This window comes from Lichenostomus cassidix, chromosome 15, assembly GCF_008360975.1.
Source record: "Lichenostomus cassidix isolate B80296 chromosome 15, HeHo_3.0, whole genome shotgun sequence".
NCBI lineage: Eukaryota > Metazoa > Chordata > Aves > Passeriformes > Meliphagidae > Lichenostomus > Lichenostomus cassidix.
Window position 1 is genome coordinate 3,478,199 of NC_139496.1, and position 24,250 is coordinate 3,502,448.

Below are 24,250 nucleotides of genomic sequence, written 5' to 3' on the forward strand. Positions count from 1 at the left end.
AGCAGAGCCTGACATTGCTCCATCCCTGAAGTCCTCCCTGCTCTGCATTACAGCAGTGGGCAAAGAGCACTGAGCCATCCCACCCTATGGAATAGAAGCATTTTGCAGGATTTTTATATTTTTTTTTCACTTGAGAGAAGAGCCCAAGGCTGGGCAGGTTTGGTTCCCCAGCTCCTGCGGGTTTTTATTGGCATTTATGTGCTGTTTTGGGAGGAGGGTGAGCTGAGGGAAGAACCCCTGGTGGGCTCTGTGCAGGTACAGCCACCAGTTTGTGCCTTGTGCCCAAACTTGGGACACGAGTTTGGATCCCACCTGAGGAAGCCAGGAGCCACAGGAGCAGCTTTTGGAAAGTCCTAGGTGAGGAGCCCCATTCCATCCAGCTACTCAGGACAGTTTTTAGCAATAAAGATGTAAACCAGGCAGTGCCTTTGCTCTGTGTGACAGCAGGGACATGGTTTGGGGCACAATCCAAGGCTTGGGTCCAGCCAGAACCATTCCCCTCCTCCTTCTCCTCTCCTGCTCAGTGGCTTTGGTGTCCTCAGGGGTGTCAGATTCTGGAGAAAACCATGCCATGAAGCACTGGTTGGTATCTCCATCCCTTTTTTCCCACATCCCAGCCCTGCAGAACAGCACCAGCAGGTACCAAACAGACACCACCACTCCTCACCCACCCCTTTGCTTTGAAGCTATTTTGGGGTGAAACTTCCAGGAAAAGGTGCAGGGAGAAGCCAAAGCTTCTCATTCCTCACCTGGACCATCGCACCAAGCACTGGTGTCATCCAGCATTCCAAACTTTTAGCTTTGATCCAGACAGCCCCAGAGGCAGGGAGGTGATTTTCTATTCCCTAACTCAGCCTTTAGCAGGACGATTAAAGCCAACAGTTCTGTTGGAGTGTATGAATTTGAAAGTTCTACTTTTCACCTGCACAGAAAAGTTCTTCTTGTATAGTAATTTTTTTTTCTATATATTGTTTCTGTATGTACTGTACAAGTAACTTATTCTTGAATAATGCGATTTTACCGTAATATAAAAAAAAAAAATCTGCTCTTAATAAACTGTTTTTAGAACTCGTTTCTCACTTGTGGTCTTCAGTCTGATTGTCTCCAGGTGCCTGGGTGTTGTTTTAGTGGATATTGGATGCTGAAAGGCAGAAATGCTCCCTTGGAGATGAAAATCCTCTGGTTTTTAAAATCCCACAGGACAAAGCCAGCCCCACACAGGACAGTCAGGACACGGAGCAGGGATAACTGTGTGTCTCCCCATCTTTTTAAGGCATTTTTTCCAGGAAATTCTTGCCCTTCCTTTCCTCTTCCAGCAGCACTTTTATACTTTTATCACCTTAAGGTGACCCTGACACCATCCGGAGTAGCCAAGGCTGAGGGATGAGGAACACGAAATTTTTTGGACACAAAACCTTGTGAGAAAAAAACTACTGAACTTGTGATTCCCAAACCTTTCCCTTATTTCTGCAATCTCTGCACACAACAGACTCAAGGCAAAGCTCACCCCAGGCCAGGGAAAAACTCCTGTTGGGATCAGAGCTGGAGAACCCGGAACGGGAAGAGACTCACAAATCACCACACAAACACCGAGGAGGGGCAGTTTTTAAAACTTTTTTTATTTTTTAATTTTTTTTTTAAGTTTTTATTTTATATTATCTACAAAGTAAAAGTTTTCTTAACTTAAAAGTTACATCACTGTCTCACGATAGTGATCATCTCATCAAACGTGATTTATAAATAATAACTCATCCGTTTGACGATTTAGAATTTTTTTTTCCTTTTTTTTTTTTACTGAACCTGTTTCAAGTTTAGTTAGAAGTAAAAGGGATCTCCAAGTCTTGATTTTTTTTTTTAGTGATAATAGCAGCAAGAATCACTCTTGTTACTTCTTTTGCTAGCTGACGAGTTCATAACTTTGAAGGGTCATTAAAAAATAAATAACTTCCAGTTTTCAGCAAGCAGAGTTGGGGCACTTGCAGGACTCAGATACAGTGCATGGAATTATGGAATAGCCCACAAGTTCCTAAATGCCTCTACTCAGTCCGAATCTCTCCCACTGCAAGATGAACTGTTAGCATTCCTAGTGGATGTTACAAGAAATCAAAAAAAAAAAAAAAAAATTTTTTTTTTTTTTTTAAACAAAATAAAATGAAATTCTAGTTTTCTGTGCTTCCAGTTGGCAGAAGCAGTAGAAGGAGGGTATTTGGCCTACAAAAGGTATCCAGCCTTTCAGTTATTCCAGATGAGCCTTACAACTGCTGTTGGTGGTGGGCTTGTACTGTAAAAAAAAAGTTCAAATGTAAATAATAAATTGGCAAGCCACACAACAGTTTGCTAGTAAAGTGGTCACAGGACAACTACTGAGCTCAACTTTCTTTTATTTTTATTTTTTTCTCTTTTTTTTTTCCTTTTATTATTTTTTTTTTAGAGAACAAAACAAAACCCTGCACATCAAGATGTCCTTGGGATGGCTTTTTGTTTTTTTTTTTTTATTTTCCCCTACCTAAGCCCTCAGAAAAGCAGCTTTGTTCTGCTCACACATTCCCCAAGAACACATCAGGTAAAAACTACATCACTACAGAAGTTCAGAGGCTGTTTGAACTTGAATAATCAAAGAAGCCTAAATAAGGTTAAATTTAAAGCAGAGAGAAGTCACACAACTCCTACTTTTCCCCCAAAGCAAAGCTGCAGAATGTTACTCTGAACTAAAGTTTAGATTTGTTGTCACTTTATGAGCAGCCTAGCAGCCCCACACAATATTTCACTCAGGATTTTAACAAAACCTCAGCATTATAAACCACACACAGTCCATCCCCCACGGCAAATCCACGGCAAAACTGCACAACTCAGTCCCACAGTGCCTCACAGAGCCTCACACTCCTCCATTTCCCTACTCCAGCTAGAGCAAAAGCACAACATTCCCTAAATCAGGTAAATCACACCAGCTAAACCCACACTGAGAAACACAAGGACATCTTAAGGTCGATCGTTTTGTCGTTTTTCTGTCGTTTTTTTTAATTTTCTCCCCAAATTCTGGCTTCTCCCAGCTCTCCCTACTCGACCTGGCTCAGTTTTTTTTTTAGGGTGCAGGTCTCCCAGGCACACACTCCTCACCTGAAGGGTGGGTCATATAGGGGAAATGTGTTGTTGTCGAGACTGGAATGGGCTGTAGTGCACTTTGAGCGAGGGCGGCTTGGGGACCACCGGGAGGCTGTGTCGTCATTAGCATCATTGGAGCATGGGCAGTTGGGTGAGAAGGAACCATTCCTGACTGTACATGAGCCTGAAACAAAGAGCTCTTTAGTATCATGGTCACAAGGAGGCAGCAACTCCTGGCCACATGACTGGCAAAAGTTTTTTTTTTTTTTTTTGCTGGCCGGGGTTGTAAATCTGGAGGTTTATTCTGGTGTTTTTTTTTTTTTATATATAACTAGGTTAGGGGGTTAAGGCAGAGATTGGAACATAAAAAAAATAATAGGAATGATAACAACAAAAAGGGAAAATAATAATGGAAAAAAGGGCTTGAGTTCTTACTGCTGGCTCTGGGTTGTGTTCTCAGTTTTAGCTATTTTGCCAGCATTAAACAGTGGGGTGTTAAAAAAAAAAAAAGCAAAAACAATTCAGCAACAAATCTTCCAAACATTTCTGTTAGTCACCCCCATCAAAGCACTTCCTAGAGGGTACAGATAGGAACTTCACAGGCACTGGGAGAGTCTGGCATCCCTTCCCCAGCTCTCTCCTTGCACAACCCCACGTTCTCTCCTGGCTCCCTGCCCTGGGAACCTCCCTGTCCTCTCCAGTGACCTGTGCCCACTCAGTGCTCAGCCAAGTCCTTCTGACATGAGTGATTTCATCCCTTCACGCTCTCAGGGCACCTTTGTTCAGCTTCCAGTTCAGCTCATCGCAGTTTCTTGTGTAATTTGAGCAATCAGGGCTAAGTCTTGGTGCAAAAGGAGATTAATCCTTGCCGTGGCTGATCACCTCTGGCAAACAAGGTCAGGAGCTTGGTGGGTTCTTTAGCTCAGAGCAGTTCATCACTCTAGAGATCATCAATTTTTTTATTTAAAAACCTGGTAAACACTAATTTTGTTAAAAGCACAAAGGAACTCAGAGCTCTCAGTGGATTTCTCTGGGGGAAAAAAGGCCCCAAAACCCCATCATTTGTACCTAAGGTTTGCTTTGTCCTCCTACCATATCCCAGAACTGCAGCCTCACAGGTCTCCCATGCCAGTAAAGACAGATAGCAGGTAGTGGCTAGAATTTTATTTCTTAAAGACAAAAAAGGGTTACTTGACTCATCACAGACATTCCCCAAACTCTTTGATCAGACTTTGCACGTGTTAGTAGCACCCCAGAAGCCTTTAAAGGCAGGAACTGCAATTCAAATCTCACTCTTGCTCTAAAAAAAGGTCTAGGAGATCAGGCTGTGGAACAGAAATACCTCCCAGGAGTGGCTCCACGTTGACTTTTGACAAACATGCTATTGTAGAAGCCATCATTATAAAGCAGCTATTCATAGAGCAGCTGGAGTCAATACACACAGTGGATAAAATTTTTCTGCTGTGGCTCAAACACTTTGCAAATTGGCAGCTGACAGCACTCTGTAATGAATTTTAAAGTACTGCTTCTCAAGTGAGATATCTACCAGCTCAAGATTCATCTGATAACCTGGAGGGAAATTGGATTGATCCCCTGTGTTGGCCTAACTGAAATTCTTACCACGTGGTACTTCAGAATTGTGTTTAGAAGCTGGGGATGAGGCTGCTAAAAAACTATTCAGTGATTAGTTTCCCCATGATGGAATAATTACGTGCATTTAAAATTTCTGACAGGACTGTAGTTATTCCTTCACTAGAGATTTTGGAGGGAACTAATTCATTGGGAAAGCCAATTAGTTTGGTGTAAATATCACAAATTGCAGTTTTCATTCCAAAAAAAAAAAAAAAATTACAGAAGAGACTGCACAAGTTAAAATCAAGGGCAAGGCAGGCTTTGTCTGTGATTGCTAAAAATGCTGCCTGAGCAGTCAGTTCTGACTCAAAGTCACATCTGATTGGTTTGGTTTGGTTTGGTTTGGTTAAGTGCTTGGCACACAGAAAGGAAGGCAATGGTCACATCCTGCATCCCAGGGCACAACTCAGGCCCAGCTTTAACCTTCATGGCCTTCAAGCAATATATTTCACATTTTAAGTCACAGCACTGGCTGTGCCACTAAGCCAAGACCCCTGTGAGAAGCTCTAAACACAACCCAGGCATTCACAGCAGTGCCTTCACACCAGAGCAGAGCTGGAGTCTTGTTTCTGGCAGAAACCAGAGAAGGGGAGGATGTGCCAAGATGCCACAGCAATCGGCAGGTTTGGCTGTCCTCTCCTTATCCTCCCCCCAAAAAAAAGCAGAGAAATCAAAAGCCTAACAGAATTAAAAAGCTAAAAACATCAGTAAAACGATTCCTAAAGAACTATTGATTTATTGGCTTAACTAACTGTCCCAGGGACCAAATAAAAGATTTTATCAGAATTCTGCAAGGGACTGACACCTGTCAGATTAAAATCCCTAATCACAGTTAGGCACCTTATCCCAAACTACTGTTGAGAAGGCAGAAGCCAAACACCAAATTCTTGGTCTGAAGAAGAAATTGTGCAGGCAAATTACTGATTGAACTGCCCATTCCTTGACAAAGGACACTAAATCCAGGAGATTTAGTAAACATCAGAAAATCTCTGTCACACTGCTTTTCACGGAGCTCTTGATTAATCTATCATGTGCTTCCCTTCCCCAAATCCTTTTTTTTTCAGGGAGTTGATCACAAGAGAGCAGTTAAGAGAGGTGGGTTTGTGATTCTGAAGAAAAACTTGTTTTTAAGTTGCCCAACGATCCTTGGGGATCTTCAGCATAAGCAGTTCATTTAAAATCACACACACACATGAACACACACACAGAGGATTATTTCTGCAAGGATTGTCCTGCAGTCACCTGAACTCTCTCCTCTCTCCCTGCACTGCCTTGCCACTCCCTGGAAATCCTGGCATGTCCTTTTCTGGATGGATTTGCATAAATTTGACGCAGAGCCTGAAACTGCCACCCAAAGCAGCAATTCAGCCTTTCTGCACTCAGCTCCCACCTCCAACCTTTCTGTATGCCAGCTCTTCATGGGGTCAGGCACCTGGCTGAGCAGGGATTTGACCAAGAAATAGCCTAAAAAAGGGGGCAGGGGAGGCACATTTCAGCTGAATCATTCCCCCCAGCCTGGTCTGCTCCACGGCCGAGCAGTTCTGAGAGCAGAGTGGTGGGGCAGGGACAAGGATGGGAGCCAGGAACTGGGAAGAGAGCTCAATTTATTTCAGTAGCAGTGCCAGCTTAAGATGTCTTCATTAAACTACAGTTGCAGATGCACTAGGTGTTGGAAGCTGAGGTCCAAACACACCTTGTCAAATTCTAAAGAAAGGCAATGTACAGACAAGAAACCTAAATAACAACAACGGGTAAGTCTGAGCTGAGAGGTGACAGATTGGCAATCACTTCAGCAGGCCCGACTGTCCTAACTTTGTGGCATTAAGACATTTAGTCTTGAAGGTTGTTTAAACTGTGTTTACCTGGGGGACATGGGCCATGTGTGGCGGATTGGTATATGCAGGTTGAACATGGGAGGGATGAATGGTGAAGACTGTTTGTTGTGCTGTAGGAAAATTGTTTTGTGGAGACTGCGTGTTGGAGCCTGGCGTCATGGAAGGAGGGGTTGGAGCTAAACCTGCGTGGTAAATCGCCGACTGCTGCTGGGGGTTGGCCAGGTGCAGGGCCTGGGCAGCCTGGTGCTGGTGGTGCTGCAAGAAAACAAAGAGATTATTCATGTTAGGGCTGGGAATGATAGAGATTTAGACTGTGCAGGGGAAAGGTTTGGGAAATTGGGCTGGAAATGGGGGATATAAGGATGGCCATGCCTGTGATCATGGGGAGATCTTCACAACCCCACCAAGCTCTACAGAACCCAGAGACTGCCAGGGAAAACCATGGAGAACCCCAGATTTATACCCAGGAGGGAGCTAGGGAATGCAGCATTATCCCAAGGACTGTTTTCAGCCATGCAGTCAAACCCTTCTCAGCATTTATCTGTTATTTCCACTTCACTCACAAGAAAGCACTCACAAGAAAGCACTCACACAACTATGATCCATAATCCTTAAATTAAAACAACCCCCATGCCCTGTGAGAAATGAACATTTGGACTCTGCTCCATCCTACCCTTTTCCCTCTCCAAAAAAAAATCAATATATCAACGTCAAGCACCAGTCAGCAGCAATCCCTTCTCCCTTTAAGCAATCCTTAAATACAATTTAACACCATTTACCTGCACGGGGCTTGGAGCAGGGTGGCTTCCAGCATGTTGGCTTTGCTGCTGGCCAGTTGGGGTGGCAGAAGGCTGAGGATGAGGAGGATGCGGATGCAGGGTAGCATTAGGGTGGGCATACTGCTGAGCAAGTGAGCCAGTGGAAACTAGGATGAAAAAGAGGAATATTTAACCACAGGTACAGGACATTCACCTCAAGTCATCACCTGCACTTGAAGATTTTCACTACAGCTCAAAACAGTCTGTAAATATATTCCCTCCCCCTTCTAAAGAAAAGAAATATATATATATATATATATTTATCTTGCAAATAGCTGAGGATCTTACCTTGCTTTTGTGTAGTTTGGTTTGGCAGGAAAAGTCTATAAACAACCATAATTAGACAGTTCATCTTCCCTAATTTGACAATGTAACAGATACTACACAGAGCAAAGCAGTATTTCATCTTTTGTTTTGTCAAACAGACCAGTTTCCAAGATCAAATTGATAATTTTCATACAATTTAGGATTTCCTGAGAGATACTTTTCAAAGCTGTTACGAGCCATTTTTATTTCCACCATCCAAAAAAAATTCTTTGGCCTTATACCTGGCTAACCTCACCATGCTACTCTTCTGGAAATTGCTCACAGAACAGTCAGAGGGAAGCACAAACTCTGAGTAAATAAACACATCACAGCTGAGAAAACTGAGGCTGCTCGAGCATCAAATTTTTTTGCTGAAGCCACTTTCTTGTGCTCAAATAACCCATTTTGCCTCTGCCCTCGAGGCCAAGCTGTTCTGGATCACCAGCATCCTGCGAGTTTCCCAACGCTGCCCATGGAATTCTTCATTCCTTGAAGCAGTAGCAAATAAGGTACAAAATTCCCAAAAAGGAAGAAACTGAACAACAGAAAACTTTCACCCCAGTGAAGCCACATCTGTTGCTACAGCCGTGCCAGTCTCCAACAACAAACACCGAGTTCCTCCTGCTTCAAATGGGCCACACTAAATCCTAATTTTTTTTTTTTTTTTTTAAACTTTGGAGGGAATCTAAGCAAGTATGAAAAGCCACAATGACAACGAGTGTTCCTTTAAGCACAAAGCATGCAACGGGGAAAGCAGGACCCTACAAAAAATGAGGATGTTTCCCCCTATTTCTTTTAGGTCTTGTGCAACAACCAGGCTGTATTTGCAGCTACTTCTGTGTGTGCCAACACGTGTTCATCCCTCTGATGTCACAGCCTGCAACATCGAGGAGAGTTTTGCTGACAAAGTGCTAAAAGAGCAAACAGCCAAAGAAAATTCTCAACCTGCTCCTCAGTGTTTCCTTTGACTGTTCCTTGTTTGTTTTGGTGCCTTTTGGTGGTTCTGAAGTGAATTACTTATGAGTGTCTACCAGGTTATGGGGTTTTTTAATGGGGTTGGTATTATATGAGAACTTGATGGCCACTGCAGTTTTCTTACAGTTTGGTTTGCTATGAACCTTACAAACCCAAGTTCTAACATGTTCAGAATGCACAGAGCCAGGATCTTTTTGCCTAATTGAGATTTTTTCTCCCCTGCACAGGTTCCTCCTTTAGAAAAGAACTGCCTGCCACATTGAACTTAATCCCTGGCAAGCTCTATTAAATCTTCACTGAGCAAATGGCCTGGCAGTGATGAGCAGTTTCAGGCTATTAATGCAGATGAACTGAATTCCTGGAGTTGATCCTAACCTTCTTATCCATGAAGTTGCACACTCTGAGACTGTCTGACTGAGGGAGGTTTCAAAAACACCTCCATTTTTTCTAAGCACACTGTCAGAACCAGCAGGATCTTCTGCCACAGCATTTCATTACGCTTTTAAATCCAAGTATTTTTATTCTTTTGCATCACTACTAAAATGTATTTTGCAGCAGCATCTCCCCCACTTGACTACATCCACTCCTACTTGATTTTCAGACATCTCCCCTCTGACAACATCAAAATTATCAATGGCAACCCTGACCATTTTTACAGCACCGAATTTATGGCTTTCTACGGGAGGGAAATTTCTCCACCTCATTATTATACACACTCTGGAGAAAGCCAGAAGTTATTATCTTTGTCAAAGTAATGGAAATAAATGGAAGGAGGGATTACTTGCTTGCCAAAGGGCATGTTAGACCAGCAATCTTCCCAGTGCCTTGGCCACAGAGCTGGCAAGCCTGACTACAAATTAACTCCAACTCAATTCAAGAGGCTTTCAAAAGGATATGAAATTTAATTCCAGGTTGTAAGATATTCAAGGCTTCCCACATCACTTGTTAAGAGCCCCCAAAATAATGTGGGACTCCCTTAAACGATTTCTGCAATTCGTCTTTCGGTTCTTTGTGGCCAAGAGAGTAATAAACTCAGTTATTCTGAAGCAGATAATTCTACAATAAAACTTCACATAAGGAATTTCTCTCTTAAGACAACAGTTAAACCAAGGAATAGCACCCTAAAGAAAAGATATAAAGCAGGGGGAGGATCCAGTTTTTGTCATAGTGGCAGCTCTTCCAAAACCACCTAATATTTATCCACAGCTTTGGATTTGAAGCACTGGATTTTTTTTATACTGAAAAATATTTATTTCTCTAGTTTTTCCTCTCCTTCATTTTGTCTTTTACAGATCACCCTAACGACCAAATTTGTAGAATTTAAAACCACTTCAGATGCTGCTGCAAATTATGTTTTAATAGTAATATTAAAAGTGCCTTTTAAGAAACGAGTGGCAGCAGGTCTGAAATGCATTCCCAGTTCAAAATCAGAGTTCAGACTCCAACTCCAGCAGTGTAAATGGTTTCCCATGTTTAGGTAGTGCAAATAATTCCTGCCAAGCCAATGAAATCTCTGAGACCGGCAGGGCTGTCAAAGGAGTCTTGTAAAAATAATGAAAAATTCACCTGCTCAGCCAGAACTAAAACACTTTCCCTGGGACTTTTTAAAGGAATTTCTGCCTGGTCATCAAAACAGCTCACTACACAAATTAACAGCAAATAAGACAAGATAGGAGGTTAAAAAAAAAAAAAAAGACCCATTATCCAGCATTTTCCCCCAATTGTCAGTATTTTGGAGATTTTCCAATTGGCTATCTATCATCCGACACACCTTGCTGCAAGTCACCTCAGCTCATTCCAGCACAAATACACTGCGTTTCTCACCTTTTATGCCTTAAATTCCTCTCCCTGGGCTGACCTGCTTCACTTCTGCATCTGTCTGATCAAGCTGGTTCCTAACATGAGATATTTCACTGCACTGACCTGGCAGGGACATGCGGGGAGGGAAGCGACTCAGTCACGGAATGGGAAAAAAAAATAAACATCACATGGATTGAATTACTGAATTCAACTCTACAGAACTGCACCCCATTTCTCTGAGAGCAAACAAGAGGTTGTCAGCCACAGAACCCACAGAAGGAGCTGAAATTAAAAGAGGTCAGAGCAGCAGAAATCAAGCAGAAATCCCAGCTACAAGGGAATATGTGAAACCACATTGTGTCGTTTTTTTAATTTGGTCTTTTCCCTGGAATTTCAATGGTGCCAATGGTGGTCAGCGTTGGTCATGGTCCAAAGATGCATTGAAGAGCCTATTTTCAAGAACTGACCAGTGGAAAAAAACTTCAAAACTATTGCCAGAGCCAGTAAGATGGTGAGGATAACTACATTTAAAAGACCTGAATGGTAGGAAGCAAAGAAATAGCAAATGTTTCTTTCATCACACAAACATTTCAAGAAGTCATTTTACACAGGTAGAGTGGACTTCACTTCAAAGATAATCCAAGAAAGGAACGAGGTTATTAAAGTGATTTCAGTGCACCAAACCAAGAGGCATGAACACAGCACAGGTCAGCATCCTACAGCCCCTGCTCAGGCAGAAATAATTTGGTACAAGAAACACAGGAAGTCTGTTCCAGAGGAGATTTTTTTGGAGAACAAGTGGTTTTTCTCACATCCCTCTTGCATGAGCTAATGCAAAAAACCCCAGGAGAGAGGCTGGTATGGGCTGCACAGACTTGCAGACAGACAGAGCAACAAGTGCCACGGCAGGACAGGAGCAAGAACAGAAACACCCTGAAACTGCAATTCCTCCTTTCCCACGCCCTGGGTGAGAATTCATCCTGCAAACATCCTCCTCAAAGCCCAATTCCTCACAGCAGCTGCTGAACACCAGCACAGCCCCAGCCTGAGCCAGGTGATGGAGCTGATGAAAGTTCACCTGCCAAGGAGTCCTCACCTCATCCCTGTCACACAATCGTGGACACAAGTTGTTCCCAGCACTCCTTCAGCAGCAGCTCTACAGAAAACTTCCTCCACCTCAGCTGCAACTTATTTCCTCCCAGGGGCTCAGAAGTTGAACCACAGCTTTTTAAAGGGATGAGGCCCGAGTTAACTTCTCCTTTTACGAAGCTGGTAGCTTGTCAGGTTTAAAAATCTGGTTTGGATCATGAAAGGGAGCAAGGCAGCTCCCTAGGTTTAAGAGGCTGCAGAATCAAAGTGGTTTGGGTGGGAAAGGACCTTGAAGGTCATCCAGTGCCACCTCCTACCATAGGCAGGGACACTTTCTGCCATCCCAGATTGCTCCAAGCCCTGTCCAACCTGGCCTTGGACACTTCCAGGGATGGGGAAACCACAGCTTCTCTGGGCAATCTGTGCCAGGGCTTCCCCACCCTCACAGGGAAGATTTCTTGGAGCTCACTTCTGGCTGCAGATGGAATGACGAGGTAATGAAGTCAGAGATTATTCCATATTCAAAACAAATTTTTCAAGAATTGACAGCTCAGCTTCCTGTGATCCTATGAATCTGTTCCAAAGCTCCGTTCCCTGCCCACTGAAAGGAACCTTCCTGCGTTTTCCACGTCCTGGTTTGGTGCAAGGAAACTTGTTCCCTCAACACGTCCCATTCCTTGGACATGTGCTTCTTTAGAAAGTGCTTTTCTGTACAATCAAAATTAGTACAAAAAACCCAACTCACTGGCAAAGTAGAAAGAAGGGCCTGTCTCCTTGCTGTATGGTATTTTGGGACATGCTGAATTTGGGAAATAGAAAGGTAAATTAGCCTCTTGCCACGTGCATACTTCCCATCTTCTGGAAAGGTCAGTGTCAGTTTTAATTTTTTTTTAAATTTTTTTTGAAGACTCTAGAACCATGCAGATATTTTTATTTACTTAGCTGCTATTAGAGCTAGATATTTCATTTTACAAATGAGTGGAGATGAAACACAAGTCTCAAGTTAGCCTTCCTTCTTAACTGTGACACTGAGGTCTGCAGTTCTTAATTAACACAAAAAGAAACCTCACGTCAATTCATGGTCTATTACTGTCCACTGTAACAAGAAGGTTAAAATGCAATTACACTAAAGCAGAAACTGGCCCCTTGCTTTTTCAGCTATAGCACTGCCATTCTGAACAGTTCCAAGACCCCTTTGGTGACTGGTTCACTCTTAGTCCCTGGAGAATCCTCTGAAGTTTATATTATATCCACCATTGTACTATCAGGGGAATAGAATTTACTCTACTGCTGAGACAGAAACCAGATAAAGTTAGAGACAACACCAGACCAGTAAAACATATGCAGAAGAGGGAAAGGGGAAGGGAGAATGGGGACAGGAATGAGAGCACAAAAAACAGGAAATGCATCTGTGTAAAACCAAAGCCTGGTTTTACACAAGTTCTTAAACACGAAAGTTAAGTTTTTTCAGAGGACTCCAGTTATCTGGAAACAATTCAGCCACATGGAAAACTAACACAAGTTCATTGTCACAGGAATGGACAGATCCACCCTCTACTGGGTAACCAAATTTTCTACCAGCAGCGGAAGCCTGGTCTGGGCTTTGTGCGGCACAGGAGCCAAACTGGGACCGTGGCCAGCAAACTCCAGCAGCCCAAGGACAGGGACTGGGAGGCCACCAGCTGCCAGACAGACACAGAACCTTCTGAACCCCAGGAGCAGCTGAGCAGGGGAGGATGACACCTCCAGGTCGGCTGTGTGGCAGGTAAAGGTGTCACTGTCAAACTCTCCCGGACAGGACAGGGACGCTCCGCGGCTGAAGTGTCACAGACGTTGTTATCGTCTGGCTGGGAAGAAAGTTGTTTGGACATTGTCCTTCCCCCTTCTGAGGGGAAAACCCCAGTGATTTGAACACTCCTCTGTCCTGTGTTTAGCTGGGGTTACTGGCACCACGCAGCTCTGCTTCTGTCTCTTGTCAGCAGCGGGGTTGTGGCACTGTGAGCTGGCAAGGAAATCCCAGAAGTGCAGGAATATCCCATTAGACAGCATTAGACAAAAGTACTTTCCTTTCAAATGGAAGAGTGCTTATCACCAAGTGTAGGTCACTGTATGGATTTTGGATTCAGCTATCTCTTCACAAGACAGGAAGGAAAACAACCCCAAACTTTTGGCAGTGAGGGTGGCTCCCTTAAATCGACAGGAATTTCTCTTCGCTGCCTGGCTGTTACTATTTGCCACAGATTTCCAACTCGTCCCAAACCATTAGAGGAGTTTCAGATCTTACCAGAAAACATTTCACACCTTAGGAATGAATACTTGAAAAGCACTTTCCCCCCAACCCCCAAGTCTCAGGACAGTAGTTCTTGCAGACATCTTCTCTCTACCCCATATGCAGGAGAAAAACTGAGTGAATTTTGCAGGAATAACTCAAAGCAAGCACCAGTACCTTGAAGGGTAAAAGGGCAGCGTGGCCCATTGAATCCTGATATCAATGCTAAAAATAAGTAATATTTTTTTAAAAATCAAATAGCAACTTTAAAGAGCCAAAAGAGAAATTGTTTGAGCAAAATCAAAAGCAGCAGCGGTGGTTGTTTCTCAGGAAGTTGTTATTCTGTACTTTCAAATTATTTTTAAGAGAGGACCAGAATCAAAGTGCACAGGTATATTTAGTTCAAACGTGGGTAAACTTAAGATTCCCAAAAGACAGAACAGAAGTTATGGATATTTTCTTATAGTCACTGAGTCAGGTGTGAACAATTCCAGGTTCTTTAGCAAAAGGCTCCATAAGCAGCTCAGATTGGTCACCTCTGGCATTCCTGCCTTTTCCCACACATGGATAAATGGAAGCTGAAGTGGACACGTTACAGCTGGACACACTTTGAGGAAGCACAGTCCATCTGGGCCAGGTCTTCAAGCACTCAGCACATGGGAAACTTGCAAAAATGTGAATTGAGAGGGTGCTGCAGCACATCAGGAGTCATTCCATGTGTCACTGTCACCTTGGAAGGTGAAGGGGACATTTGAGACAGTTCATGTTCACTAAACAGGTCTGCACAGGGGCAAGAACACACTCTTAAAAAAGGTCTGTCACATGGAGTTCGTGATCCTCTTGGGTTGAATGGTTTCAGTAACAAAAAATTCAAGCACTCCATCATTTACTGGAAGGTGGGAGAATATTTAGAAGAGTCACCAAGCAGCTACTTGAAAGAACACAGGAGGACAGGCCATTTGTGTTAAATTAGGTGCTCTTGGGGAAGTAATATTTAATTACATGGCAGGAAATACCAAAGAATTCTCAAGTTTGACCCAACTTAGTTGTTTGCACTGGCAGGTAGTCACATATCTACAACAGACAAGCTGCAAAACCAACACAAAATGAGATCTAACAGTTGTAAGTTAGAGTATCAGTGAAAAAGCTATACAGACATCTGATCAAAGCCAAGCAAGGCAATGGGCTTGTACCTCAGCACTGATTACAGAAGATAATGATGGTGCACAATGGGAAATTGCTAGGAAGTCACATGCAACCATTCTGAATCAAATCTCAGATTATCTCATGTTTGGTTTTATTTGAATTAGAATTTGAGAGGAGGGTTTTCACCAATAAAGGTCTGAAAGCCTTTGATCGTTCACTTTATGGGAATTCTATTTAATCTAATGAAAAAGCAAACAGGAGATCTGTTTACATGGACACCTCAAGCACAAGAGTTGAAAAGATCAAAGTAATACAATTAGCAAGGACCTGTGAGAGAAAGATTAATCTCTACAAGTAACTTCCATTTCAGCTTCAGCACAAATGAGCTCAAATGTTCTTCCTCCGAGCGTCAAAAGAGGTTATTTTTGTTTCTTAACTCTGTTACCAAAGCACTGCAGAGATCTGACAGGATGTTTTCAGATGGGTAAGACACCTCTTAAAATCAGAATTAACTTCCCACTAAACTCCAGATTCTCTGTAAGTTTTCATGACACATCATGGACTTCCATCAAGTAGCAGTGTACAACTAAGCACCCGAAAACAATCAAAGATGTCTAAAGGTACAGAAAATCTTTTATTAGAATCTAAGTCAATAATATACGTGACCCAATAAAACTTTTCCTCAGATGCTATAACAAGTATTGAAATGCCATGTTTTCAAGAGACCATCTGCTGTTTTGACATTTTATGACAATTTCCAAGCCTTGAACAACCTTGACTCTACCTCTTTCAACAGCATGTTTTTGCAGTGAGCTTTTTTTCCTCCAAATTGGGCCTCGATTTATCATACATTTATAATGCTTTAGAAGTTCTTGCACATTTTACTTTTGTCACAAGGTAACCCACATTTTCAGCACTTCACTCTAAGTGAAAAATGCCCGTCTGATAATGCTAGAGACTAATTGTCCAAGTCAGAGCAACACATGAGCTGTTCCATTTACTTATTCTTGACTTACCAAAAGAGAAAGGTAAGCAACACATGGTTTATTTTGCTTAAACAGCAGTGTTCAATACTGTTAATAATGCCAGCAGTATCATAAAGACAGCATTTCACTAGTTGCCAGAATTAAAGTCAAGTTTGAAACTGAGGTCATAACCTTGCAATGAAACAAGTACTAATTATAATCAAGGAACAAACAAGGGATGATGTATCAAGAGCATCAAGAGAACTCGAACAAACTTCTTTCAGCAGATATTCTTTAGCAGCTCCCAGGTTGAAATCTCATCTTGGTCACTGGCATCCTACCGAAATCAGCACACTTGAGTTTTTCATTTGAACCAGCTGGCTTAGCTTTCAATGCTCTGCTCATCATCATCATCACCATCACCATCATCATCATAACCACCATCTCATGAAATATAAACCACATCTACTAAACAATACCCACGTTTGAAGGCTGAGATTAAATACATCCCCTGCACAAGGTAAGAACTTAAAAAGTTACATATAACACAAAACGTTTCCTACCATACATAGCATGTGTCTGTTCATGCGCACCGTACTGTGTTGCAGAGGAAGATACTAAACCCGGCTGTGCGTGTGCTGGTGGGGCCATCATCCTAGCGTTGCCCTGTATTACAGGGCTATAAACATGAGGATGCTGCAGGCAGAACAAAGGAAAAAAAAAAATCAGAATTAACGGGGGAATTATTCCAGAGGAACTCGTGTCACTTTAATAATCGTGATTAAAACAGCTCGGCGTTGCTCGAGTGTGAAGCGAGCTGAGGATTTCATACTGGAGTGATTGTCCCAATTGTTTCCAAAATTTAAGGGTTAGAAACTGACAGAAAACGCTGGCATATCCAATTTTTGCCACTCTAATATAATACACTAAGCTTATATATTTATCCCATTACACATGTAGATTTAAAAGCCTTTGAAGTGAGAGCAGTCCACCAAGGAAGTTATTTTTAGAACACTTAACCAGGAGATGTGCTGGCCATGACCTAAAGAAATTCTTCAAAGAGCTAAAAAACCTTATCAATAATAAATGCCAGCTTCTAAACTGACCTTAAAATTCGTTAGGACCTTAAAATTCATTAGGACCTTAAAAATTTGGGGTTTTTTTTAAAAAAAAGCCTAATTTTTAGGCTTTGAAGCACATTCCAAGAGCACCACATATACTCCAGAACACAGAAACTGTTCAGGACTGGACACAAGGGGGTTATTCAGGTCTGAGCCACTTCATTATTTATGCTTAGACTGAGCAGGAGCATTGAAAGGACTCTTACCTGAGATTGGTAGTGTGGCACATGCTGCACAAGAGGCTGATTAGGAAACTGTTGGGGGCTATATGCAACATATTGTGTAGAGTAAGCAGGTGGAGTAGCTACAATTGGAGGGCCTGCTGCTGAGGCAGGATGCATCATGGTGCTCTGGTGGTGTTGGTCTTGCCGCTGCTGGGGCATATTTGGTACTGGAAAACAAAGAGTGACTCATGTTAGAAACACAGGGTGAGGAACTGGGAGCTTCCTGAAAGGTTTTATGTTATAATAATGGTATTGGGAGCATGTGGAATATCCTCACCCCACACCTTGAACCATGGATTAGAGCTCTGTCAAAAAGGAACAGGGTGAAGAAGAGTTTCTCCCAGGAAATATGTCGTTTTCATCACTGCCACAGTTGCCAACCCAGCCCTGACTTTTTTGTGAAGGAAGGAAGGTAGAGGGAGGGAAAAACTGACAAGAATCAGAAATGGAAGAGAAAGGTTGTATCAGGACACCTACATTAACCAATTAATCCTGTCCCCTTCAAAAGGCTTAATTCACCCTCTATGGGAACTAGCCACTGTTCCATCAGCTGGAAATTTGAGTCTTTATGTTAAAATGACCAGTGCTTATGGCTGAGGAGAGCACAACAAAGGTCTCCATGCAGCCACAACTTGAGGTATTCACATCATTTGAGCTCTGTGCTACCCCTCAGGGCAGCAGAAAGCAACTTTCAGGTCACAGACAGCACTGAGGGGGGCAAAACCTATAAAAAGAGGAGTAGGAATAATAAAGAAGGGAAAAAAGATGAAAAGAGCAGAGCAGTGTGGGACTCCCTGAGCTCTCCTGGGAAGCTGACTACTCAACTCACTTGGAACCAAGTAATTCAGCCTACAAAGCTTTGGGTTTGGGAGTTCCAGGAGAGCTCCAGGAGGGCTCTAGCTTCCTGCAGTCAGGCTGCAAATATTAACTGAGCTGCCTCAAGCACCTGTAAACTCCACTGCAGGGGCAATGTCCCAAACCCCTTAGGGAGAGGGAAATGTTAAAGATGACAGTAAATTCACTCAATGGTTGTATTTACACTGCAGATCAACAATAACAAGGAGTAAATACAGCATGCAACTTGCACAGTGGAAAGTCACAGAGCTGTAACCCAGGCAGTTCCCTGAGGGTTGTGCTGCACACAGATGGATATGCAGAAAATATAAAGGAATTCAGAATTGGAGTACTCAGCAATGCATTTCCCAGTAAAACAGTGTTACCAACCAGGAGATTTCAGGGGTTAGGCCACAGTGAAGTTACTGTGTTTTAACACAGAAATACATGGCAGGGTTTTGTCTCCCCAAGGTTCATAAAGGCCACTTGTTTGCTTATGAACAGCAGGGAACAATTTCCTCCTGCAGTGACTGGAGCTGCAGTGCTGCTCCTGTCCTGCTGCTGCATTGGCTGCCACTGCAGAAGCATTCACTGGGCACAGTTACAGCATTCCCTGGAACAGGAATTTCTGTGCCTTTACACAAGAACAAGAGCAGCACTTTCTGCTCCCTCGGTGCCCTGCCCAGCACAGGGAGCATCTCACCACCCATTGTGACTGCACAGCCATGAGTGTCACTTGAACACGTGGCATTGTCATTGTTAGGCCAGCTGGTCAGGCACTGGGGCAGGAAAAATGCACAGAACAAACTGGAATCAGCTCTTTGCAGAAGAGCAGCAGAGCAAACTCTTCCTGAAGAAATAGTGACTCTGCATGTTGACAAAAAAATCCCTTTAATAGCACCAACTGGGGCACTGCTGCAAACCAGTACAGAAAAGCAGTAGAGAAGTTCCCTTTGAACAAACCCGCAATATTTATGAAATATAGGAGATTATCAGCTTGCCCTAATGCTCCAAGTAACAGAGATGCTTTCCTGTCTGTCAAATCAGATCCCAAACCAATCAACTCCCCATTACTCAAACCTGGCAGGTTTGGGCTGAACTAGTTTATCTAAAAATCCACTAATATTTCCAGTTACTTCCCTTTATTAAAAAAAGCATTTAAAGCATCCATCGAAACCAAATCACCACAGATTAGAAAACACACAAACATTTGCCATTTAGCCATGCTGCATGCAGACTGAGAACCAAACAGGCAGTATTATTCTCACCTTTACCTGCTCTATATGTCTTGGCTTGGTTCACTGGCATGGGCGTCATGGGAATAGGATACAAAGGCTGAAAGAGAAGGAGTTGAAGGTATGATATTCCTTTAAAAACTCACTCTGTGCTGGGGTGGGGGCCCCACTCAGCTTTGATGTGCTTTCCCTCTGCTGTTACTTGGTTTAGTGAACTCTGCCTAACCCATGAGATTTTCTTGGATCAGTGTCATTAAGTCTGCATGGACACACAACTAAGACCATATGGTTGGCAAAAACTAGTCCAGGAATGCTACTGCTGCTACTGCAGGCCCTGGGCTCAATCTAACAGCTTTTTGTTATAAAGCTGTGTCAGGGGAGGGTTAGGCTGGATATCAGGGAAAGGTTCTTCCCCCAGAGGGTGCTGGGGCACTGAACAGGGAATGGGCACAGCCCTGAGGCTGCCAGAGCTCCAGGGAGTTTGGAGCTCAGGGATGCACAGCGAGGGATTGTTGGGGAGTCTGTGCAGGGCCAGGTGTTGGGCTGATGATCCTGGTGGGGCCCTTCCAACTCAGGATATTCCATGATTCTATGATAACAGAGCTAGATTTGAAATCCCAGTGATCCCTACAACAACCAGAAACTAGTGGGACACAGCTGGAAACAAAGAAACAGTTGCTTAACACTCAGAGAGAGCAAGACTATGCTTGGAGGAGCAAGGAGGAAACCTGCACAGATCCACAATAAACTGTGGGCTGCTGGAATTTACAAGTGTTTGGGACTATTTGAATATCCAGGTTGAGGGAGCACTGGGAAAAGTCAGTCTTACACAGCTGAACCTTAACAACAATGCGATTTATATTTACAAGAGCAATACAAGCTGTACTGTTTTAACTCAGAGCTCCTAAACTGGAACTAAATCATCTTTCAGGTCCTTTCCAACCCAAACCATCCTACAATTCCTAAGCCTCCTGAGCTTCCTGAGGATCTGTGTGAAGGGTTAAGGAGTTTGCAGCACTTTACCTGCACGCCTGGACTCACTGGAACCGGGTACATCATATTTGGTGCAAAACAAACAGGCTGAGTGTACACGGGGGTTGGCTGCTGATGCCCCACCATGGAGGGGCTGGGCTGAGCTTGAGGACGAGGGGAGGTTGGTGTAGTAGAAGGTTTCGGCTGCAAACAGAGGTGAGCAGTGGATATGGCAGGGTTAGTGTGAGTATCCTCCAAGGAAAAGGTTGGATTTCAAAAAATCTACTCAAAGGCGCTGTTGAACAGCAGCAAATCACTTACTTGAGCAAAAGATCGAGGGTTGAACTCTTTAGCATTAGGGTTAAGTGTTGATTTTCTAACTTGCCTAAACATAAAGAACAAAAAAAAATTAAGTTGGGCGTTATTCTTTGACGAGTGTATGTGCAATTAATAATTTAAGAAACACCTCATGTCCATCTGTGAGTCAGATTGCTGAGAAGTCAAACACCTCATGGCATGCAAAAGGCACTCTTATTGAGGGACTCTTATTACAGTTATCCATAAAAGTTTTCCAGTTGATACCACAGCTCATGTGAGCCAGGAAAACATTGAAATAAGCTTTTAGATATGAACTAGAACAGGACCAGAGCTCTGCACTGAGTCAGGAGATGCCTTTCAGGGCAGTTGTTCCCCCTGTAACAGAACTTACAACCAGGAATGACTCACGACTTCTCCACAGGGCCTAATGTTAATAAAGATGTGTTTACTGCAAAGAACATAATTACTCACTCAGAAGTATCCTTCTTCTCCTCTTTATCCTCTTTGTCTTGTTTACTTCCAGGCCCAGATGTTTGCACACCTTGGGAAGTCACCTCAGGCCCTCGCTTTTGCTCAGAGCTGTTGCTTATGGAAGGAGAAATACTGGGACTATTGGGTTTGCTACTGCCACCATTGGAGTTGGTATTACTGCCAGCTTCTATGATAGATTCTTTAGGGGTGGAGTCTGTCTTTTCTTTAACTACATCTCTTGATTTTTCACCTTCTCGGGTTTTGTTTAGCAGCTGATCCACTGCATCTGAAGAGGAACTGGACTGTAACTGAAAAAACCCAAGGGATATATTCAGTAAATTGATACAAAATGAGAGAGAGACCAGCTAATGCTGTCACAGACACAGAGTAAAACACAGTCCCACAGGCCTCAGTCATCTGGAAATGACCTTTTAAAACACACATTTCCATTTCTATTAGAAAAGAAATCCATGAACAGTGACAGTGTTTAAGCTGGCACTGTGTGAGGAGATATTCAGCCACTCAAGTGACCTATATGTTGATTAGGGAGTGACAGGAAAGCTTAAGGAAACCCTCTGGACTCACCCTCTGTGTGATTTAACAGCACCACTTGAAAAGCTAACCTGGCTTAATAAACCCTTATAACCAGGAAATAAGTAAAATGAATTCATCTTCAATTTTCCTCAGCAAAACTCTTCATTTAATTTTGCAACAGCTCCTCCATATGGAGTGTGAGATAATTATTTGTAGCTAATGATCAAACAGGTTTCAAGTCCTGTTTTCAGTGTACAGTCAATATTCACATTTATGTGCATTAGGCAATTGTACTAGCAAGAGTCAGCATTGATTTTACAACATCTAACATGAATTCTTACAGATATTTTCATAAATTAAGCAAAAGTATAAAGACCTGTTAACATATGCAGTGGGTTCAATTCATTAAAATAATCTGGATGCACATGAGAATGATGACACCATTAACAGAGAGGAACTTACCCTAAAGTCATTCTTAAATTTCTTTAAATCATCAATCTGTTTTCTATGCTCTGAAACAATTGTAGAGACACCTGCCAAATATAAGATCAACATTGTCCAAGCATTTCTAACACAAGTTTTATACATAAGTTTGCAGGAAAATAATGGTTTTGCATCTATAAAAATGAAATACAGCAGCATAATTTCGGGTTTAATTTGGTCCAATTCCATGAACTACGTGTATGAGCACAGAGGAAGGCTCTGTGAAAGCAGAGCATTACATAACTGATTTATCTTTAGTTCTGATGCACCACACCAAGGCAGAAGCCCCGAGGTGCAGGAACTGCAGAACTCAATGAACACAAAGAACATGCAACAAAAGCCCCAAAACCAGACTGTGCCAGCATTTCAAAACACAGCCAGTGAAGGAGAAACACTGATCAAGGTGAGCTTTATGGTTGGACTCATCCTAAAGGTCTCTCCAGTGAGGGAAATGAATGAATGTGGTTCTCAGTTTAACAACATGAAAAGATTTTTCTTTTTTTTCAGAACTGAATGAACAAACAATGCTACAGAGACAAACGAATGTAAGGCATAATAGGAAAAAGCACAGTTAGAAAAGCTCTGCTGACCACGATGCTCAGAGGTATTGTGAGCACAGCTCTAAGCAGAAACATATTCAGTCCAAAGGCAGCTAAAACCAGCTCTGTTAGCAGGGGAAAGAAAGAAGGGAGGGGGGAAGAAAAGGAAAAAACAAGTGAAATCACACCATCCACATGAGCATCTCTACACTTGGTGTTGATGGAATGAGTCACAAACAACATTTCCAAGTGCCACTTCACAACTGCATGACCAAATTTCACCGTAGAACACCAGACTGCCTCCAAAGCCTCCCTTAAAATGCCAACTAAAGCAGCCAGGACAGCAGGTTTAGTGTGCACAATTCCTACATCACTCCAGGACATGAAAGCTTTGGATACAAACCTTTGTTTTCAGGTTTAGAAAAACTAGGAGAAGTCTCACTTGGCTTTATATTCTCCTTGTTTCCAGTTGCAGAATTTTGCCTCTGGTCCTGAAGCCTTGTATCTTTAGCTGGAAGAGAAATTGCCAAAGTTATTCTCTTTACACAACTCAAACTGACCAGACAGAGAAAGCAAGAGAGAAACAGGAGAGATTTAACCATTTTTAGCTTGAAAACGAAAAACCTTTTGTTACATATTTCTTGCTACCTAGTTGGTGCTTGGAGGATCATCCTCCCTCCCTCCCCATCCTACTGGTTTTAAAAGTCAATTTAAAAAAAACAAAAACCAATTAAACTCATCCATCTCATCATACATAAAAGCTTAACCAGATGAACAAACTACAAACTTAAAGCCAATTATTTTCAGCAGTCCAAGCTCTTCATACAGAATGCTACAAAGATTTGAGAGCTCTTAGAGAGAATGTTTGTTTCTTCCCCCATTCCTTTGTTATGTTCAAAATAGTTTTTTTCAAACCAGTGGCCTGCATTTCCTTAACACAGAAAAGAGGCAAAAACTCAGTTTGAAAAAATAAATCCTCAAGTCAAACACCTATGAACTCATATTCCTTAAGGGCACAAGAAATTAAGCATAAAGACTTCTCAAAAAGCCTCTCTCCAACCTTAGTTTAAAGCTGGCACCACGAGAAATGGACAACTCAGTAAAATTCAATGCATCACAAATTTTCCCATCATTCAGAAAACAGCTTTCCTCTTGCCTAGGCACATTCCTGCTCAGAAATTAAGGGAAGGGAGCATTTGCAAGGCTCACTCACCTTCATTGGAAGGGGTAACTGCTCTGTTGGATGCAGGGCTGGCAGGTGTAGGAGAGGCAGCTGGAACAGGCATGGTAACAGATTCAGTGGGAATAGTACCAGGCTGAGGAGAAGGCAGAGCTGGTCCCATGGGAGTGCTGCTCTGCCTTGGAGACCTAGGCCTGTGTGTTTTAGGGGATAATCTCGGAACTAGAAACAAACAGGAAAAAGCAGTTATAGGATGAGCTTCCCCGGCCGCTCAGCAGTTTTGTTCAGTTTTAAAATGGCTACAAACATGCTTTGAAGCACTCTGTGGAGCATTACAGAGTAACTGAAAACCTGGTTACCTTTCAGGCACATCTCCTAGTTCTTTACAACGTAGCTTTTCAC

General features: G+C 42.7%; 1 protein-coding gene across 17 annotated transcripts in view; it reads right to left on the reverse strand.

Annotated features, from left to right (window-relative positions):
- Window positions 1-1,598: 1,598 nt before the first annotated feature.
- Window positions 1,599-24,250, reverse strand: part of ATXN2 (ataxin 2) — a 48,240-nt gene continuing 25,588 nt past the window's right edge. For 6 of the 17 annotated variants that reach the window (XM_085075569.1, XM_085075568.1, XM_085075565.1 and 3 more), the window contains 13 exons: window positions 23,882-24,070; window positions 23,072-23,179; window positions 22,109-22,179; window positions 21,113-21,420; window positions 20,645-20,708; window positions 20,375-20,527; window positions 19,385-19,451; window positions 17,265-17,449; window positions 16,501-16,633; window positions 12,303-12,356; window positions 7,349-7,494; window positions 6,597-6,824; window positions 1,599-3,286 (listed from right to left, as the gene is read on the reverse strand). In XM_085075569.1, the coding sequence (XP_084931695.1) occupies window positions 3,083-3,286; window positions 6,597-6,824; window positions 7,349-7,494; window positions 12,303-12,356; window positions 16,501-16,633; window positions 17,265-17,449; window positions 19,385-19,451; window positions 20,375-20,527; window positions 20,645-20,708; window positions 21,113-21,420; window positions 22,109-22,179; window positions 23,072-23,179; window positions 23,882-24,070 (1,910 nt within the window). In that variant the 3' untranslated portion in view covers window positions 1,599-3,082. Of the gene's footprint in view, window positions 3,287-6,596; window positions 6,825-7,348; window positions 7,495-10,492; window positions 10,592-12,302; window positions 12,357-16,500; window positions 16,634-17,264; window positions 17,450-19,384; window positions 19,452-20,374; window positions 20,528-20,644; window positions 20,709-21,112; window positions 21,421-22,108; window positions 22,180-23,071; window positions 23,180-23,881; window positions 24,071-24,250 lie in introns of those variants that run through there. The other 11 variants (XM_085075567.1, XM_085075566.1, XM_085075557.1 and 8 more) reach the window with 10 other exon arrangements.